The sequence below is a fragment of the Xyrauchen texanus genome, chromosome 25, assembly GCF_025860055.1.
Source record: "Xyrauchen texanus isolate HMW12.3.18 chromosome 25, RBS_HiC_50CHRs, whole genome shotgun sequence".
Lineage (NCBI taxonomy): Eukaryota > Metazoa > Chordata > Actinopteri > Cypriniformes > Catostomidae > Xyrauchen > Xyrauchen texanus.
The window spans coordinates 32,820,365-32,839,915 of record NC_068300.1 but is presented as its reverse complement, the minus strand read 5'-3'; the positions used below and the strand labels follow the sequence as shown (position 1 = coordinate 32,839,915).

General features: G+C 37.4%; 1 protein-coding gene across 3 annotated transcripts in view; it reads right to left on the bottom strand.

The window, feature by feature from the left end:
- The window catches only part of LOC127618600 (zinc finger protein 704-like), a 110,011-nt gene that overhangs the window by 27,992 nt on the left and 62,468 nt on the right, over positions 1 to 19,551 (bottom strand). For 2 of the 3 annotated variants that reach the window (XM_052091165.1, XM_052091167.1), the window contains exons 3-4: positions 15,564 to 15,664; positions 3,868 to 4,103 (exon numbers count right to left, since the gene is read on the bottom strand). In XM_052091165.1, coding sequence (XP_051947125.1) covers positions 3,868 to 4,103; positions 15,564 to 15,664 — 337 coding nt within the window. The remainder of the gene's footprint in view (positions 1 to 3,867; positions 4,104 to 15,563; positions 15,665 to 19,551) is intronic. The other variant, XM_052091166.1, reaches the window with a different exon arrangement.

Genomic DNA, 19,551 nt, shown 5'->3' with positions numbered 1-19,551 from the left:
TGTTTCTTATGTAAGGGGGTCTTAAGCCTACCCACCATATTTTCACTTAAAAAAAAAAAAAAGGGTTGTGTGGGAGAGTGGGGCACAAACTAACATTTTTGGTTTTCTTAAGTTTGTGTACATGCACTTTGTGATCAAAGTATTTGTCTTGTTTCATATACATTTTCCACATGTCTAGTACAAATATGTGGTCTTGTTTTATGAATACAGCTTGTACCTTTTCACCATCTACCTGGAAAATGGAAAGTGAAATGTTACAACGTGGGGCACTACACATTGTAACATGACCATCCAGCATAAAATCTCCCTCAAACAACTGTATCTGATCAAAATAAATAGAAGATAAACAAAAATATTACGTCAAAAGTAATTTATAATATAGTGTCATTTTGCCACCTAACAATGAATACACAAAGACACAGCTCTCCCCTACTTCAGGTTTGGAGTATTTCCTGCATTAGACAGCACATTTTCATCAAAATCAGAAAATTGGGTAACATAATTATTATTTTTAAATACCGAAAGTATTCCTACATCACCATATTTACATATACATATATATATATATATATGAGGGAAAATAAAGTTCAGACACTCTGTGTGCTGTACTCTGAATGTTAAATACATTTATTTGATCAGGTCAGGTTGGTGAAGCTGTAAATTTAGCTGATTGCTTTTTTATTTTTATAATTTAACTGATATTTACAATGGAGACATTAATTTCTTGAATGTTTTTAAAAAAACAATCTGAAAAATTATCGGAGTCATACACAATGCCGTGAATTAAAAAAATGGCAACGGTTTATGACAGCTGAAGCTTTTTTAAACCACGGTACACCGTGAAACTTTTTAATCTCTATTCTGCACACAAACTTTCTCCTTCACATGATAAATACGTTTATCACTACGACACACCCTTATATCGGCTCTGCTTTTGTTCACACAGATATGTCCTGGGATTGATCCCGGCAAAGTTACTTGCGTCTGTTCCCGTGATCAAATTTTTGAGCCGGGATCAGAGCCCAGTGTGAATGAGGTTAATGTCGGTCATGTATTTGCCATATTATTTCTCTGTTCAGTATCTGGTATTGCAAAATCAGTGCATTGAGAAACATTCTGTTTAAAAAAAAAAAAAAAGAATAATTATGGTCTGAGTAAACATACTTTTTTTTTTCAAAAATGGCAGAATCTCATGATCAGATCTTATGACAAGTATCATGCATATAGTATGTTACACTTTAAAGTTGTGTGAAAAATCCACCTACGCACACACACACACACACACACAAACACACACAAACACAAACACACACACACACACACACACACACACACACACACACACACACACACACACACACACACACACACACACACACACACACACACACACACACACACACACACACACACACACACACAGGCGCTTTCATCCTCTCCAAAAACAAGGTTATTGGGCAGAAGGTCTAATGGCTTCCTGATACTGAAACCACATTCACGATCTTGAGTGATTCCATGCTTATCAAAAAACAGTCAAGAAAAGCAGAGGAGACAAGAAAAGAGAGAAAGATAACATTCTATCACTTTCAGAGGCTAAGAGGGTGACAAGACTCATTATGCCAGTGCCAAGCTGGTGTGTTTAATGGAGATCTTAAATAACTGAATGAGCATGTTCACAGTCACTGACTTTATAAAATAAAAGAATCAACATGTGTCCTCTCAGTAGCTGCTGGGACTGTTCACAAATAGTGTTTGTAGGGGCATAGCATGTTTTCTAAGAGTTCACACTGTGCAAGTATTGGGAGCAGTTGGCTTATACATTAATTGTGTATATTGTCTGCTTTGAATGGAGGATATATAACCAGGCAGACAAGCGATGGAGTTTAATACTTCTACACTGTCACTTCTGGTTGTCCCACCCAATGTGAACTCACTTTGGCCCAAAATCCGGTTCCACATGACCACTAGCCGCAAAAGGAGCTTAACGGAAAACTCTTCATTGTTGCCAAAGTCAAACCTTTGGCAACAATGGACAGTTGACAACAGTTGCTGAGGTGTTACAAGTTTTTAGTGCACTGCTTTGTAGTTGCTAAGGTGTTACGAGTTTTTAGTGCATTGCTTTGCAGTTGCTAAGGTGTTGCGAGTTTTATGCATTGCTTTGCAGTTGCTAAGGTGTTGCGAGTTTTTATGCATTACTTTGCAGTTGCTAAGGTGCTACGAGTTTTTAGTGCATTGCTTTGTATTTGCTAAGGTGTTGCAAGTTTTTATGCATTACTTTGCAGTTGCTAAGGTGCTACGAGTTTTTAGTGCATTACTTTGCAGTTGCTAAGGTGTTACGAGTTTTTAGTGCATTGCTTTGCAGTTGCTAAGGTGTTGCGAGTTTTTAGTGCATTGCTTTGTAGTTGTGAGTTTTTATGCATTGCTTTGCAGTTGCTAAGGTGCTATGAGTTTTTAGTGCATTGCTTTGTAGTTGCTAAGGTGTTGCGAGTTTTTATGCATTGCTTTGCAGTTGCTAAGGTGTTGCGAGATTTTAGTGCATTGCTTTGCAGTTGCTAAGGTGTTACGAGTTTTTATACAATGCTTTGCAGTTGCTGAGGTGTTACGAGTTTTTATGCATTGCTTTGCAGTTGCTAAGGTGTTGCGAGTTTTTATGCATTGCTTTGCAGTTGCTGAGGTGTTACGAGTTTTTAGTGCATTGCTTTGCAGTTGCTAAGGTGTTGCGAGTTTTTATACATTGCTTTGCAGTTGCTAAGGTGTTGCGAGTTTTTATGCATTGCTTTGCAGTTGCTGAGGTGTTACGAGTTTTTAGTGCATTGCTTTGCAGTTGCTGAGGTGTTGCGAGTTTTTATGCATTGCTTTGCAGTTGCTGAGGTGTTACGAGTTTTTAGTGCATTGCTTTGCAGTTGCTAAGGTGTTGCGAGTTTTTATACATTGCTTTGCAGCTGCTCAGGTGTTACGAGTTTTTAGTGCATTGCTTTGCAGTTGCTGAGGTGTTACGAGTTTTTATGCATTGCTTTGCAGTTGCAGAGGTGTTACGAGTTTTTATGCATTGCTTTGCAGTTGCTAAGGTGTTGCGAGTTTTTATGCATTGCTTTGCAGTTGCTGAGGTGTTACGAGTTTTTATGCATTGCTTTGCAGTTGCTGAGGTGTTACGAGTTTTTAGAGCATTGCTTTGCAGTTGCTGAGGTGTTACGAGTTTTTAGTGCATTGCTTTGCAGTTGCTGAGGTTTTACGAGTTTTTAGTGCATTGCTTTGCAGTTGCTGAGGTGTTACGAGTTTTTAGTGCATTGCTTTGCAGTTGCTAAGGTTTTACGAGTTTTTAGTGCATTGCTTTGCAGTTGCTAAGGTGTTACGAGTTTTTAGCGCATTGCTTTGCAGTTGCTAAGGTGTTATGAGTTTTTAATACATCGCTTTGCAGTTGCTAAGATGTTACGAGTTTTTAGTGCATCGCTTTGCAGTTGTTAAGGTGTTACGAGTTTTTAATGCATCGCTTTGTAGTTGCTAAGGTGTTGCGAGTTTTTAGTGCATTGCTTTGCAGTTGCTAAGGTGTTACAAGTGTTTTAGTGTATTGCAATGCAGATGCTTGGATGTTTGAGATTGCTGCTAGGGTGTTATTATGGTGGTCTGGCTAGCCCAAAAGTGCCCATTCCCATCTCTATAATATTCTGGCTTATAGAAATGGCTCAGGTCTCTACTTCAATCTAAGTTTGTGTGATTTTTACCTTTTTTATTCAATGGGTGACACTAGTTATGAAACACCTCTAGCCGCAAGTATGAGCAAGAGTCACAGTGATATAATCCTTAGAGTCAAACTTGGTTACCTAGGTGCAATAAATCAATGAAATCCACTTTATGTTTTGTCCCTACCATTCGTTTCCGGGGGATGGGGTCCTCAAACAGGAAGTGTGTAGTCTCTGTTTCCTCAATGTTGTCATCACTCTGGGAGCAAAGCAGGAAGCTCTTACCAGCTTCGTTGGAGAGGGGCGGGGACGGTGTGGAGGGCACAGATTGGTCACTGGTGTCCCAGCTCCAGTTCCCACTGGTGGAGCTGCTGTAGCTGGCCGACAGGCTATCCTTCCAGCCCTTACTAGCCAGCTCTGCACCTGAACACAGAGAACAGGGTTTAAGATAGAAGACCTTTGGAAAATAGCCATTAGCTATAGTACTATTACTTAGGCTATTAATTACAGTGCATGCACACTGTAGGTCTTTAAAGTGCACCCAGTAATTTGTTTTTTCTTTACTTCAAAAGAAATTAATAGTAATTTAGAACTATATGTAGGAAATCATGAGCACTCACATTGAAATGAAGACTCCAGTGATATCAGTAACCTTATAAAAGCGGTTTTATTCTACATGGAGAGGATCCACACATGGGGGCTGCCATGTTAGAATCACATGACCAGCTAAATACTACTCGCATAATCTCAGTAAACGTCCTGTTACTGGACAGTTTCATGAAATAAATTAATCATGGCTGACTTTGAAGTGAATTTCAGCAATGGCTTCAGTAACTGAAAACATTTGCGTTTGAATGATGTTGCATCCATGTATGTCCAAGATGACATGCATAAAAAATTACCGAGTACAACTTTAAAGCTGAAGTGTGTAATTTCTGTGCAACTCAAGACACCAAATAGAATGACAAAAATAATGACATTTCAAACAGGCTCCTCGAACATCTGCATTGGTCAAGTTTACATGACAAAGAATTAATTCAAGTAACCTTTACATTTACATTTATGCATTTGGCAGATGCTTTTATCCAAAGCAACTTACAGTGCACTTATTACAGGGACAATCCCCCCGGAGCAACCTGGAGTTAAACGACTTGCTCAAGGACACAATGGTGGTGGCCGTGGGGCTCGAACCAGTGACCTTCTGATTAACAGATATGTGCTTTAGCCCACTATGCCACCACCACTCCAGATACCTTTGTTTTGGGGAATGTCGAACTCTGACTTAGTGTGAATAGTGTTGATGCCAATTTTTTTTTAATAATAATAATTGTTTTAAGTTAAAATAAAACAGTTTCATTCTAACCTGTAAGCACATTGTGTTATTTCATTAATTTATCATTGTCAAACGTTTTTGAATACCCTTTGTTTCATTTTACCTTTAAGCTCAAATGAGAAAAAAAAATCTAAATGTTAATAACTACAGTCTTGACCAACACAAAATAGGTATAATTTTAATGTGTAGATGCTCTACTTTGAAATGCATGTAGGCAATATGAGCAAAACTGAATCGGTACTGTAATCGGTAAAATCATGAAACTCATCAAATAGCCATGTGTCATATGTTGTTGGAAAGCTATCAAAGAGTAAAATACAACAAGGCTATTTGTTTTACTCACAGAAAAAATATAGTGAGTAATAGTATATGTCAATACACAGTATATGTCTTTGACATTATGTTTCATTTGAACAAGTTTTGCTCATATGCAGCATTTTCGTACACATTTTCACTACAAAATTTCCATGATTTTTCCATGACCTACGTAAAGCTGAGTTAAACAACAGGATAAGCTACACTGTCCAGCTGACATTAAGCAATATATGCCTCCAAACATAAACTTAAACAGCTAAGTCGCGTGTTTGAATCCAGGGCGTGCTGACTGACTCCAGCCAAGCAACTCAATTGGCCCAGTTGCTAGGGAGGGTAGAGTCACATGGGGTAACCTCCTCATGGTCACTATAATGTGGTTCGCTCTCAGTGGGGCGCATGGTGAGATGTGCATGGATGTCGAGGAGAATGGCGTAAAGCCTCCACAAGTGCTATGTCTCTGTGTTAACTGAAATTCATCCTCTGCCACCCAGATTGAGGCGAGTCACTACCCCACCATGAGGACTTAGTGTTGGGCATTCCAAATTGGGGAGAAAAAGGGGAGAAAATCACACACACACAAAAAATCCTTGCGCAACATACATGATTTTCTAAACCCATTTGACCACAAACAGGCCAACCACCCCCATTCCATGACCCTTGACCTCTCTGGGTTCATTTAGCATGTGTGCACTTGACATTCAGCAGATGATTTTCAATTAAAGCAATTTACAGTACACTAATTACAGGAACAGACCCCTGTTTAGAAGTTAAGTGTCCGGCTCAAGGGCGCAGTAGTAATTGGAAAGAATTGTCAACGAAGTATCCTTATATTTTCTTAATGAAAGTGAACCTGCAGATTTTTAGCTAACAGCCCAAATTCTTAACCTCTGAGCTATTAGTCTCAGCATAAAACAACACGGGCTGCACCAAATGCTGGCTGAAATCATAATTTCCAATCTGACTGACGGACAAACTAATGTTTTTTTAATCAGTCTAACTGAAAACAAAGCTGTGTTAGTGTGGAGTGGTGGTGGTGTAGTGGTCTAATGCACATAACTGGTAAACTGGTAATCAGAAGGTCACTGGCATGATCCCCACAGCCACCACCATTGTGTCCTTGAGTAAGGCACTTAACTCCAGGTTGCTCCGGGGGGGGGGTTGTCCCTGTAATAAGTGCACTGTAAGTCACTTTGGATAAAAGCGTCTGCCAAATGCATAAATGAAAATGTAAATGTGTTAAAAGGTACCAGGTTGATACAATGAACACTTCAAGGAAGAACTAATCACTGTTTTTTGCCAACGTTTTCAAATTTAGGTTCAATACAAGTTAAGCTTAATCAACATCTTTTGTAGCATAATGTTGATTACCACAAAAAATTATTTTGAAAGTTGGCCAACCAAAAGTATACAATATAATCAGAGCAGTGGCATAAAATGACACTCAAAAAACAATACTTAATTTAATTTAATAAAGTTTTTACAAGTGATTCAATTAAGTTACTTTAATTCATTTAGTTTCATTAAACCAACATAATTTAGTTGGATTAGGTCAAATAAATGCAATATAGTTGGTTTAACTCAATTTTATTAGATTGATCTAACTTAATGTTTTATGTTGGTCCAACTTAATTTTATTAATTTACTAAGGTTTATTTAATTGGTTATATTATGTGGGTCAAAATGAATGTATTTTTTTAATCAATAGTATATGCCAGGTTAGCAACTGTAAGGACCGTCTGTTTGATAGCAACTGCTTAAAGAGCTAAGCAACATTCAAATCAATCATCACTTGAAAGTGCAAGTCCATCCTCAACCAAAGCATGAGCACCAGTCTTCACCACAATGGTAAACCCCCAAACTCAAGCCAAACAAACACTACTTTTAAAAAACGATAAAACAGAACCGTAAACATGAGCAAACCTCATCCTATTCTTATATTGCTAAAAAAAAATCATAAAATAACACTTAGTTTCAACATTTGTTCACACCATCCGGTCCCCTGCAAAGCATGCTGGGAAATGGAAATCCCCTGGCCAGTTTCATCAATGCTACAAAAAATATCCATGTAGACCATACTCAAATTGATTAAGTAAACTTTAATTTTACAAATTTAATTTAATTTAACATAATGAAGTTAATTTAAGACACAATGTTCCAGAATTGTGTTGCTTTAGTTCAATTTAATTAATTGAACACCCTGCAAAAATCCTTTTTTTTTTTTTTTTTTTTTTTTAAGTGTAGAGAAGGTCAGTTAGAGACCATCTGTTGAATTGCTCAATAAGGAATGAGCAAGAAGGGAAATTCCTCATGGATAGGGTTCAGGGGATCCATTAAAATAGCCTGTTCCTTCCAAGATATAAATGTGAGGCACTGTGGACTGGGACACCAGTGTGACACAGCTGAACAATAATCTCACTTTCCGTCCGGTTCTTCATAAGATCATTTAAAAGGTCAGAACAGACGCAATAAGAGACTTCATTCACCACTGCTTTCCTGTAAACATTATAATTCACGTTTCCTTAAAAAGAACCATCTATGGTTACACTTCTTAAAAGGTGAAGTGTAATTTTTGCAATGATAAAGGAAGTGTTAGGGAAGTGTTCGGGAAACCTGTTTGAAAAGTCATTACTTTAACAACTTTGTTTGGTCCCACTAGAAGAATAGAAATGACACATTTCACTTTTAAAGACAAAACCTGTGTTTGATTCAAAGTCTTTTCATCATCAATGAGAAAGGCCAAGCACTCAGGATGGACTTAAAATAAAAAGACTAACATATTTTTTTTCTTGACATTTGCCTTTAGCTTGCTCACTAGCTCATTCAGGCATGATTTTTGGTAAAGCTGATTTGAAGCTAAATGTACCAGTGAAAAGCACACATTTAAAGCTGACTAAAGTTCTATTGCTGCACAATGTCTTTTGTTGGTTTTTAAACCCCAAGCTGAAGGAAGGACAGGTCATACCACCTTTAAGAGTTTGATGTACTATGTAGACATATGCTAGTGTTCACAATGCAAATCCACTTTTACTGAAACTATGCTGCAAAAAAGGTTTCGAATTCATGTTATGTCCATAAGCACATGATGACATATGACTGCCTATACCTATACTGTATACCAATGGCCAGGGGTGGAAAGAGTACTGAAAAAAATCACACTCAAGTAGAGGTACTGTTACTTTCCAAACAATGTAATGTGAGTACAGTAAAAGTAGCTGTCATAAAAACTACTCAAGTAAGAGTAAAAGAGTATCTCATTTAAAAGTACTCATGAGTAGTGAGTAGTGAGTATTGAGTACCGAGTTGCAAACCCTATGTCCCATTATAATGAACACTGTATGCCAACTTTTAAAATACATCACTTATCTATGATAAACACTACATGAATCTGATTCCAAAAAATAAAAGGGAGACATAATAATAGAAATGAAAAGATTTAAATGTTATTTTCAGTACACTGATCAACATTTGAAATTGTATTGTATTAAACTATTACATTAAAATCAGTTTATGTGTAGGGTCTAAATTGCCATTAATGCCGAAAGAACATTATTGTTGTGCATAAAACATGTTCAAACTATGCATGGAATGCAAAAAAATACTAAATAAGAAGGATCACTTGACACGTCATGTCCTGCACAATAGAGGATGTAGAGCAGGCATGGGAAAAGTTGTTTGGTGCAGGGGCTCTTTCATGCTTAATAAATAATAAGTCACCCAAAACTGAAAATGTTCTCATCATTTACTCACTCTCATGCCATCCTGGATATGTATGACATTCTTTTTTCTGCAGAACACAAATTAAGATTTTTAGAAGAATATCTCAGCACTGAATCAGTGCTAAAATATTGAAGCTACACAAATCACATAAATCGGCATAAAAGTAGTCTAATCCATGTGCCTCCAGTGGTTTAATCAATGTCTTCAGAAGCGATATGATAGATGTGGTGAGAAACAGATCAGTACTTAATTCCTTTTTTAATAATTCTCTTCTCATCTCCACTTTAACTTTCACTTTTCTTCTTGAGATTTTGAAGATTCACACTATTCATGCATATCACCACCTACTGGGCAGAGAGAAAAATTTCTAGCAAAAATGTACTTAAATATTGATCTGTTTCTCACCCACACCTGTCATATATCTTCTGAAGACATGGAGCGTCAAAGCTTTGGCACCCCTTCACTTACATTGAATGAAGAAAATCATAGACAGATGGCATGCAGGTGAGTAAATGATAAGAGAATTTTCATTTTCAATTTAATTTTTTTTTATATTGTATTATGTTACTGCTTAACAAAAACATTTGACCTGTAATATTTTAATAAATACATGTATTCATTTCAGATGAAAAAGGCTTTGAAGAAGGTACCAGTGTGGGAGAAATATATAAATATTACCACTGAAAGTGATACTTACTAAAGTTCACTATTTTGCAGTGAGTTTAAAAGTTTTATTCATATTATACATTTTAAAAACTATCGGCTGATTAATCGGCTATCGGCCTGTTTTCCCACATTAGTTATCGAGTCGTCGACTCACCTCAAGCAAGTCAACCGTCTTGCTTGAGGTGAGTCACTGACGTGACTTGACTTTCTTTAGGTGAGTCGATGACTCGCCTTGACTTGATTGAGGTGACTCACTGACTCGACTTGACTCGTCAGTGACTAACCTCAAGCAAGTCACGTCAGTGACTCACCTCAAGCAAGTCGAGTCGAGTCAGTGACTCACCTCAAGCAAGTCGAGTCGAGTCAGTGAGTCACCTCAAGCAAGTCGAGTCGAGTCAGTGAGTCACCTCAAGCAAGTCAAGTCGGGTCAGTGACACCTATATGTATCTATATATATTATATAACTTATATATTAGTAAATTGCGTTAATGAATGTGGCAGGGCGGACGGCGGGGCCGGGTCGTGATCCTACGCACCCGGTCCCGTATTAGGTTAATCAAGCCTCTGAGGTTTAAAGGCCGACTGCAGAGTATCGTGCGGGAGAGAGAGATCGTTAGCGGACATGTCCGTCATGTGTTTGTTGATGTTGTCTTTTAAGTTTCTCATTAAAATATTATTTATATTGAAAAGCCGGTTCTCGCCTCCTCCTTGCCCATCCTTTAACTCTGTTACAATGAACATGCACAGTATTTTTATTTTGGGCACTTAAAAATACTGTGAATACATCTAGATACCTTTATAATCCGAATTGTTTAGATTTTTAGAATTAAACTTAAGTCTCGAGTGACACATGACAAGAAATTCTATTAGTAAAAAAGACACGCTTGAAGAAACACACTTTATTATATTTTTAAGAACAAACAAAAGAAAAGCAGACAATGCTTGTGTCTGATTCGCTGTTTGTTCAGGAGCGTGCAACTGGACCCTGTCTCGTGAAACAAGCGCATGTAAAGAGTTATTTCATTCAACTATAGAATAATGTAGTCTATGAGAATGCTGCACATGATCTCTGATCATCTCGTGAGGTACTGTGACGGAGCAGTTCACTCTTACACATTGTGAACGCAACTCTGCAGGTTCAGTAATATATACAGGTATCGTTGTATTAAAGAAACAAAGACGAAAGTCATTAAATCATAAAGTAATACAAGACACGTTCACCTTGAACCTAAAATTTTGTTGTATTTTCTTAATTTTACATATTAATCTTTCAGGATAATGAAATGATAACGAAATTATTTATTTACCTTTATTTACTTCTTGTGGTTTTTGAAATGTCTGATGAAATTCAAGGTTGTGGTGGTTTCATACTTTTTTATTCACATGGTCCATTTCGAAATCTTTATATCCAAAGGAGATTATTTTGGGAACTGTACAATCATCTGTCATTTTGGCACGTTGTGAGTGCAGAGTTAACTGCGCAAGTGCAGATCTGTGGTGCTGGCGGGTTTAAACACATTTCATTACTGTTTAGAATAAGTTATTGAAAATAATAATAATAAAAAAAACATTCAAGTCATTGCTGAGTCATGCAGTTCAAGTCAAGTCTCGAGTCACTGGTTCTCAAGTCAAGTCATTTTCTTCATTTAGTCAAGCAAGTCACAAGTCCTTAAATTTGCAATTTGAGTCAAGTCATGTAACTCGAGTCCCCCACCTCTGGTTATCGGTATCATCAACGATCGGTCAACCTCTAGACAAAATGCACAGAAACTTAACAGATGAAACCCTGAAAGAGGGGACCTTGCTGCTAGATTAGTTATGATGTTTATTGAAAATAAGATCATAATATTTAGACATGTAATAAAGATAGATATTATGATTATATTTTGAATCTTATGTATGTATATTATGAATAATATAGTTTTTTTTACGGTATATATAACATAGATCCCTGCATACTTTGGATGCGACTTGATGCAGAGAGTAAAAATTTAGAAATTAAATGTTATTTTATGAATTTAAGAATTCAAAATAAGAAAAGAGGGAGAGTTAATAGTGCTTAATGTTGTTTACATTTAAAAAATAACTTTATTCATTTATGTTGAAATTACAAGAACAATGGTGTTTTCTGACAGAATTAATGAGCTAAACCAAAAAAAATAAAAAATAGGGAAAACATACAGTGAGGAAAATAAGTATTTGAACACCCTGCTATTTTGCAAGTTCTCCCACTTAGAAATCATGGAGGGGTCTGAAATTGTCATCGTAGGTGCATGTCCACTGTGAGAGACATAATCTAAAAAAAAAAATCCAGAAATCACAATGTATGATTTTTTAACTATTTATTTGTATGATACAGCTGCAAATAAGTATTTGAACACCTGTCTATCAGCTAGAATTCTGACCCTCAAAGACCTGTTAGTCTGCCTTTAAAATGTCCACCTCCACTCCATTTATTATCCTAAATTAGATGCACCTGTTTGAGGTCGTTAGCTGCATAAAGACACCTGTCCACCCCATACAATCAGTAAGAATCCAACTACTAACATGGCCAAGACCAAAGAGCTGTCCAAAGACACTAGAGACAAAATTGTACACCTCCACAAGGCTGGAAAGGGCTACGGGAAATTGCCAAGCAGCTTGGTGAAAAAAGGTCCACTGTTGGAGCAATCATTAGAAAATGGAAGAAGCTAAACATGACTGTCAATCTCCCTCGGACTGGGGCTCCATGCAAGATCTCACCTCGTGGGGTCTCAATGATCCTAAGAAAGGTGAGAAATCAGCCCAGAACTACACGGGAGGAGCTGGTCAATGACCTGAAAAGAGCTGGGACCACCGTTTCCAAGGTTACTGTTGGTAATACACTAAGACGTCACGGTTTGAAATCATGCATGGCACGGAAGGTTCCCCTGCTTAAACCAGCACATGTCAAGGCCCGTCTTAAGTTTGCCAATGACCATTTGGATGATCCAGAGGAGTCATGGGAGAAAGTCATGTGGTCAGATGAGACCAAAATAGAACTTTTTGGTCATAATTCCACTAACCGTGTTTGGAGGAAGAAGAATGATGAGTACCATCCCAAGAACACCATCCCTACTGTGAAGCATGGGGGTGGTAGCATCATGCTTTAGGGGTGTTTTTCTGCACATGGGACAGGCTGACTTCACTGTATTAAGGAGAGGATGACCGGGGCCATGTATTGCGAGATTTTGGGGAACAACCTCCTTCCCTCAGTTAGAGCATTGAAGATGGGTCGAGGCTTGGTCTTCCAACATGACAATGACCCAAGCGCACAGCCAGGATAACCAAGGAGTGGCTCTGTAAGAAGCATATCAAGGTTCTGGCGTGGCCTAGCCAGTCTCTAGACCTAAACCCAATAGAGAATCTTTGGAGGGAGCTCAAACTCTGTGTTTCTCAGCGACAGCCCAGAAACCTGACTGATCTAGAGAAGATCTGTGTGGAGGAGTGGGCCAAAATCCCTCCTGCAGTGTGTGCAAACCTGGTGAAAAACTACAGGAAACGTTTGACCTCTGTAATTGCAAACAAAGGCTACTTTACCAAATATTAACATTGATTTTCTCAGGTGTTCAAATACTTATTTGCAGCTGTATCATACAAATAAATAGTTAAAAAATCATACATTGTGATTTCTGGATTTGTTTTTTTTAGATTATGTCTCTCACAGTGGACATGAACCTACGATGACAATTTCAGACCCCTCCATGATTTCTAAGTGGGAGAACTTGCAAAATAGCAGGGTGTTCAAATACTTATTTTCCTCACTGTATGTTGATGTAACTTAATTGATTCATGTAGAACTGATGTAATTGATTAAATTATGTAAATTCAACGCATTTTTTCAGTGTACTATTAATACATTTGAATTTTGAGCTGTTTCAAAAGCTGATATGTATAATGTTTTGATTTTTAAATTCGTACTCGTATCTCAGCTCAATATGCAGAGTCAACTATAAGCACACTATTTGTAGGTTAATTTCACCTTAAAGTGTAACACTTAGAAGCTATTAAAACATTGCTCTCTTTGTCTGAGCGGCCCATCAAGCGCAACACAGCAACACTGGCTCGAGTTTGGACCAATGCATGAGTTTGGAGTGGTACTATATGTTTGTACAGGTCCTTCTCAAAAAATTAGCATATTGTGATAAAGTTCATTATTTTCCATAATGTAATGATAAAAATTAAACTTTCATATATTTTAGATTCATTGCACACCAACTGAAATATTTCAGGTCTTTTATTGTTTTAATACTGATGATTTTGGCATAAAGCTCATGAAAACCCAAAATTCCTATCTCAAAAAATTAGCATATCATGAAAAGGGTCTCTAAACGAGCTATTAACCTAATCATCTGAATCAACTAATTAACTCTAAACACCTGCAAAAGATTCCTGAGGCTTTTAAAAACTCCCAGCCTGTTTCATTACTCAAAACCGCAATCATGGGTAAGACTGCCGACCTGACTGCTGTCCAGAAGGCCATCATTGACACCCTCAAGCAAGAGGGTAAGACACAGAAAGAAATTTCTGAACAAATAGGCTATTCCCAGAGTGCTGTATCAAGGCACCTCAGTGGGAAGTCTGTGGGAAGGAAAAAGTGTGGCAAAAACGCTGCACAACGAGAAGAGGTGACCGGACCCTGAGGAAGATTGTGGAGAAGGACCCGATTCCAGACCTTGGGGACCTCGCGGAAGCAGTGGACTGAGCCTGGAGTAGAAACATCCAGAGCCACCGTGCACAGGCGTGTGCAGGAAATGGGCTACAGGTGCCGCATTCCCCAGGTCAAGCCACTTTTGAACCAGAAACAGCGGCAGAAGCGCCTGACCTGGGCTACAGAGAAGCAGCACTGGACTGTTGCTCAGTGGTCCAAAGTACTTTTTCGGATGAAAGCAAATTTTGCATGTCATTCGGAAATCAAGGTGCCAGAGTCTGGAGGAAGACTGGGGAGAAGGAATGATGGTCTGGGTTGCCATGTCAGCTGCTGGTGTTGGTCCACTGTGTTTTATCAAGGGCAGGGTCAATGCAGCTAGCTATCAGGAGATTTTGGAGCACTTCATGCTTCCATCTGCTGAAAAGCTTTATGGAGATGAAGATTTCATTTTTCAGCACGACCTGGCACCTGCTCACAGTGCCAAAACCACTGGTAAATGGCTTACTGACCATGGTATTACTGTGCTCAATTGGCCTGCCAACTCTCCTGACCTGAACCCCATAGAGAATCTGTGGGATATTGTGAAGAGAAAGTTGAGAGACGCAAGACCCAACACTCTGGATGAGCTTAAGGCCGCTATCGAAGCATCCTGGGCCTCCATAACACCTCAGCAGTGCCACAGGCTGATTGCCTCCATGCCACGCCGCATTGAAGCAGTCATTTCTGCAAAAGGATTCCCGACCAAGTATTGAGTGCATAACTGAACATAATTATTTGAAGGTTGACTTTTTTGTATTAAAAACACTTATTTTATTGGTCGGATGAAATATGCTAATTTTTTTAGATAGGAATTTTGGGTTTTCATGAGCTGTATGCCAAAATCATCAGTATTAAAACAATAAAAGACCTGAAATATTTCAGTTGGTGTGCAATGAATCTAAAATATATGAAAGTTTAATTTTTGTCATTACATTATGGAAAATAATGAACTTTATCACAATATGCTAATTTTTTGAGAAGGACCATTACAATCAATGGAAGATGTGCACAGTATTAATTTTATAAACATTGATTTTTTTATAAATTCACTATCATTACACACTATCAGTCAGAAAGGCAGTGACTGCTTGTATGGTAGCACAGAGCTTTGAAGAGGTACACAGGGGTCAGAGCAGAGTTTAACCTGAGACACTGGTGGAGGGGTTGAGCACAAGCGGGCTGGTGGACAGTGTGGTCAGGACGGTAGCGGCCATCACCTCCTTATCAGCATGACCAGAAGGCCTCCTGTTCAAAGAGAGAAAGAGATATGAGGGTTCACAAGTCACTCACATCTTAAGACCTGGATCAACTAAAACCAATTACATCAACCAGACACAGATGTTTAGTGAATTCTGACATAGAGCTGGGTGATATAGTTCAAATCTTGATATGTTCAGCCATTTGCTGATATTCGATATATAGTATATTTCAATATGAAATTACTTAAAAAAGGTGATTACTTTTCAGTAAGTGCAACCAACATTTCAACTAAACTGCTTTAATTGCCAAATAGATTCGAACTGTTCAATGCAAGAAAATTCTGGATTAATCAAAGCTTGTTTTTCACTAAATGAACACAAGTTAGAATTATATATTTTTTATTATTTTATACATAGTTAAAAAATAAATCTTCAATATTTACCTACATGAGACTTCTATGAACATTTTTGAGTGACGCAAATAAATCAGGGTTTGAATCAAATCACTACGTTTACATGGACACCAGAAAGTGGCTTATTGAGAAAAGCAGGTTATTGCAAGAAAGCAACGTTCCCATTTACATGCACTGTATAAGCGTGTAGTCTTTACTACCATATACATGCGGCTCGGTCAGTAAGCAGCTTTCTCCACAGACATGTAGTTTCTCCATGACGCTTGTATAAATAACAAACATAGCATCCGAGGAAGACTTCAATATTTTATTCTCTGTTGCTTCGCTTTATTTCCAGATATTCCAGAGTTGTTGCTGTGTTTGTTTTCTTAACTTTCTATCACAACCAGCAGCGGAATTGCGCTGCAATAGTGGGGTTTCCCTCTTACATAAAACTCAAAGTATGAGTGCATATACCCGAACGTGAGGGATCGTCTATATTTTACATTAGTGTGTATAAATGGGTATAGTTTATAATGTATGTGCTTTTCTCACTGTACTCCCAGAAATGTTGAGGCTTTGGGGCTTCATCCCAAGACGTTTGTTAGCCGATCTGTTCACGTACATGCGCACTCTTCAAAAACCTGTTAGAACACCGCTTATGTCTTTATATGACCACATTAAGCCATGTTCTCCAGGAGAAACCTAGGTGTGTAAAAACGCTTTCTCTTAATCCCTTAAACACTTTCTGCAAAAACCCTGGAATAAACTGTTTCCTTAGGTGCATGTAAATGTGGTCACTGAAATTGACAGTTTAAACTGATTCACAGAAATAAATCGAACTTATCAGCTCTCAAGCTATTTTTTCCATTTGTGTTCCACAGAAGAAAGAAATTACATGGGTTTGGAAATGACATGGGTTTGGAACAACATGTAAGTTGTAAGAGTGTGTAAATGATGACAGAATTTTTGGGTGAACTAATATAAAGACTAGGGTTGTAAAAATGCATCTTACAAAGAAATTCTGATGCATTGATTACAGAATTTAAGAATCATCGTGACTATATGAATACCCAATGTGATACAGATCCAGACTCAGATTACATGAGCCTTCTTTCAATAGACACTGAGTGAGCACACAAGATTGAAGGGAACAAAGCACACTTTAAAAGAAAGTTACTGCAACCCTACAGGTAAATAGGATAAGCGGGTAAATGGATGGTTGGATGGATGCTGTCGAGTTCGGCTTTCTGTGTCATTATTCATAACTGTTTGTGTTCATTTGAACAAAGTAAGTTAATTGTCAATGCTTTCTTCTCCAATTACAATATATTATGTTTATATTGCTTCAAATCCCCGTAAAATGTGTTCTTTCTCCATAAAATAGATTACCATCGAATAGAACACAGCCTTAGTAAATGTGAATGAGTGAAATCACTCACACGTTCACTTACTCTCTTTATAGTGAATGCCACATAGTTCACTATATGGGGAAAACGGAGCAATTTTAGAATGTTCTGAATACTGCTAAATACTGGTTGATCAAAGTTCCCTCTGATTAATAGCAGCCGTGAAAAGATAGAACTCTAGAATTCTTGTGAACATTCTTTGAAAAGTGGCTCCACCTCTCACACTGAAGATGAATAGGGAATTGTAGGTACAGTATCCATTGTAAAACCAACTTTATATGCTATTAATGGATTGTATTTACTATGACCATGCTTGATTTAAACATGGGTCTTATCTGTCTGCACATGACATATTTCATTTGTAATTATTAGTGCAACAAATGTGTTACATGATATGTAAATCTATAACACATATTCCTCTGTTTACATATCATCTGTTTAAGTGTCTTTGCATCAAGTCATTATGTTGCATTATGTTTTACTTTATTTGTATCAGATCTACACTGCATGCAACGTTAGCATTATTTTTCTGTTTATATATGCAGCCACACATAAACCAAACCTCCTTGGTCCTAAATATTGACTCTAGTGCTCAAGTCTGGTACATGTCTGTGCTGTCCAAATTAAGAATGTTTAGTAAAAACTTGAAATCTTATTTCTGCATATATTTTTTTCTTTACATCTTTTTCTGCATAGGCTCGGCCCTGTATCACTCTCGTTCTCTCACACACTCAGCTCGGCTGAACACATCACAAGTAATGGAAAATTCCACCGCAGTAATAAACATTAACTGAGCACTAACACTAGGTCTCTGGGGTATGCCCACACTGCACAGCTAGATTATCAACTGTATTTATTCAGTGTGTGTGTGTGTGTGTGTGTGAGCGAGTTTATCTTTGTAAATCAACACCAGGGTTTAGTGTGTTGTGAATAAAAAGCTCTGATAACCATTTAGTCACCTGCACACAGGTGATATTGTGGTGTTTTAGAACAATGATCTGTATATTTCTACAGTAAGTATTTAGGAAAATATTTATGCAAATTAAGCATGTTTACATATAAACAATGAACTAAACCAAATGCATTAGAGACGTGTTAATTCGACAAACATGACAATATTAAAAGCACTTTTTCAGATGTTGTACGTTTATCTCTTGTCATTCCAAAAAGTCTTTCTATCTATCAACTTTTCAACGTTAATCAGCCCTGGTATATTTTCATGCCTATTTAATCTCATCTCTCAATAAATATCCCTACTACCTCTCTCAAAATCTATCTCCATCTTTTCACTTCAACTATTTCTTACCTTATTAAAAGCTCTCTTGCATTTGGTTCTGTGCCCTCTGCCCTGAAATTGCCATCTGCCAAACCCTTCCTCAAGGAGCCTGGCCTGGATGCATCAATCTTATAAAATTTGAGACCCATTTCAAATCTCCTGTTTGATCCCAAAATATTGGACAGAGTTGTTACCACCCAGCTACAAGTTCATTTGCTCACCACTAATCTCTTCGAACCCCTATAGTCAGGTTTTTGTCCCTATCATAGCATGGAGATGACAATTCTTAAATATGTTAGTGACCTATTCTCTTCAGTGCCTTGCAGGCATAGATTTTACTTGTTTAACCTTTTCACAGACCCAGAATTTCAATATTCAACTATGGAAATTCTATATAAAAAATACAAATTATTACATGTGTAAACTATGACAATCTAAACAAAGAGTGAAAGGAGAATAATCCATTTCAATGTTTATTGTGTGAAAATTATTTTGATACATTTTTCAAAAATTACAACTGTCCCACAGTTGTGGCATCATTTCCACCACACCAAACAATTTTACCCCTAATAAAGATTTGACAATAGTTAGTGTACTTGTTAACCTAGTTGACAAATTACCAGTAAAGAGCATGCTTGAGACGAAATATGAGACAAGTGATATTTAAAGAAAACAGAAAAATCAAGGTAAATATCACTTTATTGGGCATCATTACCAAACAATCTGTAATTTTTCCAAATTATGCAAAAATATTTTATGTATTTAGGATACATAAAATAGCTATGAAATTAGTCTCAGGAAGACAAAGGAGGTGGACATTTTATAAAAAAAAAAAGATATATATATTTCCATCACT